Source organism: Populus alba, chromosome 14 (genome assembly GCF_005239225.2).
Source record: "Populus alba chromosome 14, ASM523922v2, whole genome shotgun sequence".
NCBI lineage: Eukaryota > Viridiplantae > Streptophyta > Magnoliopsida > Malpighiales > Salicaceae > Populus > Populus alba.
The window spans coordinates 15,942,751-15,951,317 of NC_133297.1; the positions used below are offsets into that span (position 1 = coordinate 15,942,751).

The 8,567-nt window shown below is 33.6% G+C and overlaps 2 protein-coding genes across 4 annotated transcripts; one reads left to right on the top strand and one right to left on the bottom strand.

Moving 5' to 3' along the window:
* Window positions 1-2,284: 2,284 nt before the first annotated feature.
* LOC118046251 (uncharacterized) lies at window positions 2,285-3,109 on the top strand. The gene is made up of 3 exons (XM_035055109.2): window positions 2,285-2,513; window positions 2,631-2,700; window positions 2,791-3,109. Exons 1-3 carry the CDS (start codon window positions 2,372-2,374, stop codon window positions 2,933-2,935), a joined length of 357 nt encoding a protein of 118 aa, XP_034911000.1. The 5' UTR covers window positions 2,285-2,371; the 3' UTR covers window positions 2,936-3,109.
* A 220-nt stretch (window positions 3,110-3,329) lies between these two features.
* On the bottom strand, window positions 3,330-7,947 carry LOC118046120 (SNF1-related protein kinase regulatory subunit beta-2). 3 transcript variants are annotated; one of them, XM_073404547.1, is made up of 6 exons: window positions 7,662-7,938; window positions 7,206-7,444; window positions 6,450-6,506; window positions 6,325-6,395; window positions 6,062-6,224; window positions 3,330-3,864 (listed from the first exon to the last, which is right to left on the bottom strand). In XM_073404547.1, exons 1-6 carry the CDS (start codon window positions 7,663-7,665, stop codon window positions 3,544-3,546), a joined length of 855 nt encoding a protein of 284 aa, XP_073260648.1. In that variant the 5' UTR covers window positions 7,666-7,938; the 3' UTR covers window positions 3,330-3,543. The 3 variants fall into 3 exon arrangements, with proteins under 3 accessions (XP_073260648.1, XP_034910830.1, XP_073260649.1); XM_035054939.2 differs by having other exon boundaries at window positions 6,325-6,506; window positions 7,662-7,936; XM_073404548.1 differs by having other exon boundaries at window positions 3,615-4,210; window positions 6,325-6,506; window positions 7,662-7,947.
* Between the last annotated feature and the right edge of the window lie 620 nt (window positions 7,948-8,567).

The following is an 8,567-nucleotide window of genomic DNA, read 5'->3' on the forward strand; positions in this document are numbered from 1 at the left end:
ACCATGATAGAACACTCTTTTCTTTTATCTATAATTTACTCTTTTAAAATTGTTTAGTTAGCTTAGGAAAACCTTGGGCAAATAAAGGCAAGATGACTTTAGGACAAAATACCACAGGGGAGCAGGAACTTCCCAGCCTAGTGGAAATGGTGGGAGACATTTCCACAAACAATATTATTGATGAAGCTGCATAAAACTTTAAAGATCATTGGGCTTTTCATGATTAATGATGGATCAATGAATAAAAAAGACTAGACTATATGAGCTTGGAATGCCTAGACTAGACTAGATGAGCTAGGAATACTGCAAAACAATCTCATATGTGTTTCTAGGGAACCTTTGATGCTTAAGCTAGTGTAATGGAGGATAAGGATTATTAAAAAAAAATGAAAGAAGATGAGGTTTAAGAAAAATGTTTTTGATCTATGAATGTGGAGATTATAATCAGTTTTTTAGTGTGTTGATAGCCTATATATTTATACACCTTAGCCATTAATGAGATAATATGATTTACCTAATTTTGAAATTAGTAACTCGATTAACTAAGTAGGGCAACAACCTAGTTAACAATAGCAGGTAGTTATGACATCGACATTTTATTTATTATCGTGATCAACAAAAATAGATGTAGGAAAGGTCTTCTCATGAACCTACCATATTTTCATCTTATTAATAACTTGTAAGTGATATTTACCCCTCATTAATAAAATATTAGAAATATTTATTCATGATTAATGAAGTGTAAGAGATCTTTATCCCTTATTAATGCCATTAAAAGCAAATAACTTTTTAATCTTTTCTTTTCTTGAAAACGACAAAATATAGAGATTATAAATATCACTTGAATCACACAAGTAAAATGTTTATAACTTTTCATATTCTAAAAGCTTATATTTGAAAGCATTAACCACAAAATAATAATAATAATAATAATAAATAAATAAAATAAACAAGAACAAGAACAAAAAACTCTTATTTTTTAAATTTAAAGTTTTTTCTTTCATATATTATCTTTTTCATAAAAGTTATTAACTTTATAATTAAGGGTTTTTAAATCCTACTGATAATGACTATTTTTATAGGCATTAAGGCTTTTATCATTAATTTGATATTTCCTGAGATAAGAAGAAAAAAATTAATTACATGAATATTGTGATTAATTATTATCAAAATACAAAATAATCTGTTCCTTGAACATTCTGGAATTTTGGACATTATCACCATAAAAGCCGAGTGCATCAATAATAGAAATGGAAACCGTAATTTCTTCCATGTAAATACATTTCGCTTTAACCGAAACAGTTGAAGTAGCTTAGATGATGTCCACCTCTGTTTCGCTGTCTGTATTCTTATCGTTGAAAAGCATATATCATGTTATATATCATATAGTTTCCATACTTTTTTCAAAATAGTATTCCACGTTAAGAAATGTTACTTGAGAAAAGCATATACTTTATAAAATATTATCTGGTTTTTATTTGTATTGAAATGGTGAGGAAAAAGCTATGAATATAATAAATGCAATTATACATGTGTGGATATATCTGAGATAAATCCTATAATATAAGTGGGGATTGAGCTCATTTCTCAATATTTAGTGAAAAGGGTATTAATTCTCTTAACATTACTCTTATTAATTAGGCTTTGTTTGTTCTCCACCCTCTCTATTTTTCTCTCTCCTTTTGAGATTAATTAATGATGGATCGATGAAAATGAGATTTGAGCATGATTTTTAAACTTGGTCGTTCTGACGGGTCAATTTAAATCTCAGCTAACTCAAGAATGGAACTAGGTCGAGTTAAAGAAAAAAAAAAAATTCGGTGTGACCCGGTTAACCCGGCGAAACCTGATAAAAAATTCAATCGTAATCTATTAATTTTGTATTTTATTTTACTAAAATAATATCGTTTTGATTTAAAAAAATAACAATCTGAGCGATCTAATGACTCGATTAAAACTTGAAACCCGGGTTTTAGACCGAACCGACCACCCAAACTGGGTCTGAAAACTGGATATGAATTCAAAATCTCCCTTGTTTTGCTTTGCAATTGCTTGAACTTATTGTTTTTTCTTTTTTAGAAAAACGAAAAAAAAATATTACTATTGTACTTGTCTATGAACAGAACCCAAACACAAGATATTTTGATGATTCAACACCACATGTGAAGAAAAGAACGATTGGCCACGTGGGCATTTTACTTGGCATATATGTTGTTTGGAATTTAGATAAGGTTAGTATCCTGAAGTGAAAACATAATTGGCATGGCACCATATCCATATTATCAGAAAATAAAAAAAAAAAAATCTAAAGACATATATGTGATAGTCAAGGAATTTATGGGCACACACAGCTTTTTAGCCCTGTGAAAACATGGCTGCTAAGGTGGTTCTCTCTTCTTCTCTCAACACCCACTTTCCCGTCCCATCCAAGCCATCATCATTCTCTTCTGTGGTTTTCACTCTCAGTTCACCGAAGAAAAGGGTTCATCATTTCAAAATCCATGCAAACTTGGGTACATTTCTATCTCTAGATGTTTTTATTTTTCAATTTGTTGGTCGAGTTTGGCTTGGCCAAAAATGAGGTTGATGATTTTTGACTAAAAGGAGATGATTTTGGCCCTCTTAATTAGGCGAAGGGGATGGAGAACTCAAGCCTAAAGGGAAGAAGAAATTTATAACCAGAGAACAAGAACCAGAACAGTAAGCACTCAGTTCTCTCTGCTCCCCTGTCTCGACGATTTGTTCTTGTGCTTCTATCAAAACATGTGTTGTGGTGTTGCTAAATTGCAGGTATTGGCAGACTGCAGGGGAAAGGGAAGGAGAGAATCCCATGAAGACACCTCTTCCTTACATCATTATATTTGGCATGTCAACTCCCTTTGTGATCTTAGCCATTGCTTTTGCTAATGGCTGGATTAAGGTTCCTGTAAGGTGAGAGTCAGAGCAGCAAGCAGACTACAGACATAGTTGTTCGGTTTGATTGAGTTTATTTACACTTCCCAATCCTTGAGAGTTCTCAGATATGTACTTTGTTTGTAAGACACATTTTGAGCATTCATACTGTGACTGCAGTTCACAATGAGAACTAGACGATGGGTTTTTCTTGTAATTGCTTGTCAATTCTTGCATATATGAGCAGATTAGTTACCTCAGAGATTTGTTTTTGGGCACTCAAAATGCTACGATAACACTTAATGCTCATAAACTTAAACTGTAGAGCTCAAACTTCTTTGTAACATGAAGCTAGGCTAAGAATGGTAGACACACGTTCTAGTATTTGAAACCTAAGGTGAATGGGTGTTGAAAAAAGTAGACTTGTTAGAATAAGAGGCACACAAACACATTACCAATATATAATTCTCAGAATGAGCAGCAACTAAAAAAGCAAGCCTGTGGTAAAGAATTCAACCTTTTACTATGCTAACTCTTTCCTCAACTTAACTATTTCCATGGGCTGGAAATCTTAATTCTTTTTAACAATGATACTTACATCAAACAAAATCCAACTCTAGCATCTAGAAGTTTAAAGAATACGGTATGGCTTCACCTCCTTGTGGGTTTGTATAGTACTACTGTTACATACTTCTGGAGAAAGCGATTTGTTGAGCCAAGTGCAACGGGCTCACCTCGGCTGTTTTGAATATACAGATGGTTCAACACTGCATGCCGAGGCCTTCGCCGTGATTGGTAACCGTCCATAGCAGAAAATTGTTCGCTTAATGGTGTTAACTGCAGTTGTGGAGGTATATCAGGTGGAAGCTTGCCAAAATCATTGTCATTCAGAGATTCATTATTGTAGCTTGAAACTGGGGAAGGAGAAGATTCAAACTCAGACAGGCTTTCTGGAGCTTCTGGAACATACTCCTGCACATCACATTGTAACAACGAAAACAAATCAAAGAGCACATAAAGTTTATGGACACAAACAATGGTAAAGTTAGCATATCACTTGAGCTATCATAGCGAGAAGAGAAGCAACAATTAAGCAAGATTTGTGGAATGGATTCAAAAGTCCCGTTGATAAATTTATTCAAAGATATGCTGAAATCACAGCGACTTGAGACATACCCGGAAATGTCAGTAATACATTGATTTTGGTTGTATAATTAGAAATGCTAGAAAGATACCCGAGCAAGAGATAGAAATTCAAGGATAAAAAGTTTTCTCGCCTTGTGCTGAGTATCGTGGCTGGAAAAGCATCTCTTTTCATCTAGATGGAAATTGAGCCTCAAAATTAGTAGAGGTTGGTTAAAAGACAACAGCAATTCTCATTTCCAATGTCCATAAAAGATCGTCATGTGACATTCATTTCATACACCATGACCAAATTTTTTGATAAAATCCATGTGCTAATTTGAGTGTGCAAAGACAGTTAAGAAAAACAGCAACTGTAGAAAGCGCTTCGGCTACTATATTCCTCAGAAACACTAAACATGCAAAAGCACAAAAAAATGACAAGAGGAAATGTAGCTGTAGCAACAGCATGCACCATGTATATATGGACTTGTTTATGTGCAATGTAACTCAGAGGTAATGAGATAATTAATAATGAATAGATAATTGAACTTATCTTGTCCAATATCACTGAATTGCTCCCAAATCAAAGAAGGGTGAAGCAATAAGATATTAAGACCACAAATTTGTTCAATAGGTAGCATGTTGCAATAACATGGGTTGTCATGGAGATGTTAGAAGCAGGACACAGTGGAAATCTAAAATAATTAAGTGACTAAGCCACTACCTTGTTCATCTTCATTCTTTTATTACTGGGAGGGTAGACATCAAAACTAGAACTTCAACTTCAGCTGCCCTTGTGCATAATAAATACACTGAAAATCAACAAACTTGTGACTAAGTGTTATGATTCATTTCCGTTTGGTTGCATGATATATTTTTTGGTTTCAGTTTCTTTGCATGCTCCGAGTACTGGAGGTATAGATCCTTATTGTTTAGGCTACAACATATATCCGGTCTAGAGTATTTGGATCCCTTGCATCCCAGTTGCTTTAGAAAGATCATTGTCACACCAAGGAGAAAGGTTTGTTAGAGAATAATATAAATCATATCTTAAAACCTTACCTAACAGTTTGGGTTGAATTGGTTCTTTAATATGGTATTAGAGCTTTAATGACCAAGCGGTCATGAGTTTGAACCTCACCATCCCTATTTATTTGATAAAAATTAAGCATAAGGTAGCGTGAGCCTGTGGAAGTTTCAAGTCTAAAAGGCTTTTATTCAAGGGAGTGTGTTAGAGAATAATATAAATCATATTTTGGAACCTCACCTAACAGTTTAACTATTGGATTGAGATGTTTCTTTCACAGGATTTGGGTATGATTTGTTCTGTGGAAAAAAAATAATATAGAAGTGCATTTCTGCTTGAATCAAGTTCAATGTGTCACAAGGACAACAGGTACTATGAATGTGTGTACATGCTGGTTGTCAACTCATGACTAACAGTGGAAAGTCAAGCACACACTAGCTTTTCCTTGAAGAACATTATACTATCCTGGACATTGTTTCTGCATTTGAATATAATTACTGGCGTCATTTTGCTAGATAAAACACAGCAATACCCAGGGAATTCCTTCTTGAAAAAGGTAGCCTATCCTGAGCATTATTTCTGTCTATACATCTTTGCCTATATAAGCTAGTCAAACACATAGGGGCGCATAGAGTATCTTGAATTCCATTTTCATTCTGTATGCATAGCTTCCCATATGCAATAACGGTAATGTATTTACACAAAAAATCCTCTTCCCTTACATGAAGAACTAAACATAAACATAGACAAATTAAACGGATTTATGAGAATTGGCTGAGCAGATGCTATAACAGTTATATTATCATATCAGGGTTCCAGTTCAGACCAACAAACTTTTGCAATATGCTACGCTCTTAAAACAAGTGGATAAATTAGTGCCAATTGGATAATCTGCTAACTATTGTACTTATTTCCTTTCCCTTTATTACTTGATGTATAGCATAACTACAAGAGGAAATTCATCCATTCAGTCTTTCATTTAGGAACAAAAGGACAAAACTAAAAACTACAAATTACCTGCACATCCAAAATATTGTAAGCAGTACCCGTTTCATCATGCTCCCATGGTAAGTCTGGAACATGCCTAAAGTTTTCATCAACAATGAAGCGATAGTGGTAAACACCTGCTGGTAGCATCTTCATAATAATGAAATCTTTACCCATCCTCTGCAAGGGTTCCCTGATAGAAAGGAAAGGCAAGTTACAACATTAGCTAGATCGTGGGAGAAAAGGCATACATGAAGATTGAACTTAAAGAGAAACACAAAAGCTTATGGCACCTCCTGTTCCAATTATCCCACGATCCAGTCACAGCTACTTGCTTGCCATCAAAACTCCATGTTATCATCACAGCTCTCAGATTCTCAGGAACCACACCCCTAAAATCTGTTGTATTAGGCACCAAAGCATAATTTGGCACATGAGTCATTTCACCAGATCTTGGTAATGGAGCCATGGGGACCTGAAATATAGTTGGATTCATAATTTCTCAAAAAAAAAATAAAAATGCAAGCTTATTTTCTTCCAAGTTTATACATAAACAAAAGGTTCCTTATATACATTACATTAAACCATGAAGAAAGTCAAAGCAATATCCCCTTTAGGCATACTCAAACAGGAAGCCCTTTCTCAACTGAGCATCAAATTTTCATACATTGCATGATACCTTGACTTCAACCTCTTTTTCATGTCCAAATCTTCTCTGTGTTTAGTATCCAAAGACAATTATGCAGGGCCAGGATGAATTTCTCAGCCTAGCAGGTATGAATCCAAAAGATGTCACAAAATGAAGTACCCATATAGTTCAAGAAAAAGATTTCCACAAAATTGCTGCATCTAAGATAAATAACCAGGATATGAACTTGCTTATAAACACAATCAGTACAATTCACCAAATTCTATTCCAAATTTGGTAAGCAAAGTTTTTTAATACCTTCAAATTCCATAACTTGATAATAAACACAACTCGAAGGTTGAAAGATGCAGCAACAACGCCTAATGATAGATAACAACAAAGAAACCTTGAAAAGAAAAGGTCTAACCACCTTACTTAATCAGAGAAATATTTATTTAACTCTTCAATAACATGTATAAAAAAGAGAAGAATTTGGCAACCATGAAGTCGAAAAGTAATAAATAAATAAGAAGACAAGGAGAAGACCTGTGGCGTGAGCAAGGGAGGAGGCTGCAAGTATCCCACAGGATTATGAGGAGGAGAGTGAACCATGGGCTCTGCCTCTGCATACACACCCTGACTGTGATGATAGCTAATAGGTGCGACCCCACCATGTGCAGCAAACTCCATACCGTCCTCCTGCTCATAACCCTCCTCTCCTCCATATTTAACTCCTGATGATGAAGTGCCTTCACCATCACCTTTTCCACTAGCATTGCCCATCACTGATAAAATCGAAACCCAGAAACAATCTTCAACTTAATCATCAAAAGATAATCACTTTTCAAACAAAACCCATCAAGACAATAAAAAGGAAGAAAATTTATGATACCCCATGAAATGAAATGAAAGAAAGAGAGCAAGAAAAGAAAGCGGACCCAAAAACAGAGAAACAAGACCAAAGTGAGTAAAAGTTGTTGTGGGGTTTGGTGTTTCACTTACCCATGTCTGTAAACAAATTGCACAAGCAAAAGCAAGCAACAAACACATAATTAACTCGGCGGAAAACAGGCAAGCTAGCCTATTGTTTTTTGGCAGCTTTATTTTCTCTCTCTTTCTTTTTATTGATTGATTGATTGCTGGTGTTTTTCTTTAGTTTTTTTTTTTTTTTTTTTAATGAAAAGTGCAATTTGTAACCTCTCTCTCTCACTCTAAAGAACCTCTCTCTCTCTCTCTCTAAAAACTGGTTTTTAATCTCCAATGAGTTTGGAAGATACTCTGCTGTACTAATGATGGTTGGTTTAAAAAGAATGTTGCTGCCCTCTATTTTAGAATATCATCATATCACTAGTTTTTCAAACAGTTTTCTTTGATTTTCCTTCTCTACATTTCCGTAGCGATCGGTAACGCGGTGTATGATAAAAATTAATTCTTTTTTTTTAATTTTCTTTTTAATTTATTTATTTTAATATACTAATATTAAATATAAATTAAAACATATTATTTTTATATATTTCAAATAAAAAAATAAATACTTTAAAATATATAAAAATACTACTTTAATAGAGTTATAAAACACAAAGATGACATATATATTCCAATTTTATTTCTTAAATCTTGTACTTTATATACTTGTTTGAAAATTTAATAATTTTTATTTTTTAAAATATTTTAATTTACAAACACATTAAAATACTATTTTTTAAAATTATTTTTGATATCGATAAATTAAAATAATTCAGAAAACAAAAGAGTTAACTTAAAGCAAATAAATAAATTAAATTTTTTTTTTTTCAAAATTAGTTTTGAAAGATAAAAACAAATAAAAACGTATATAAATGACATGCTACCACTACCACCATCCACCACATTATTCATAAAATGGGTGCTCACCCTAGTATTGTTATA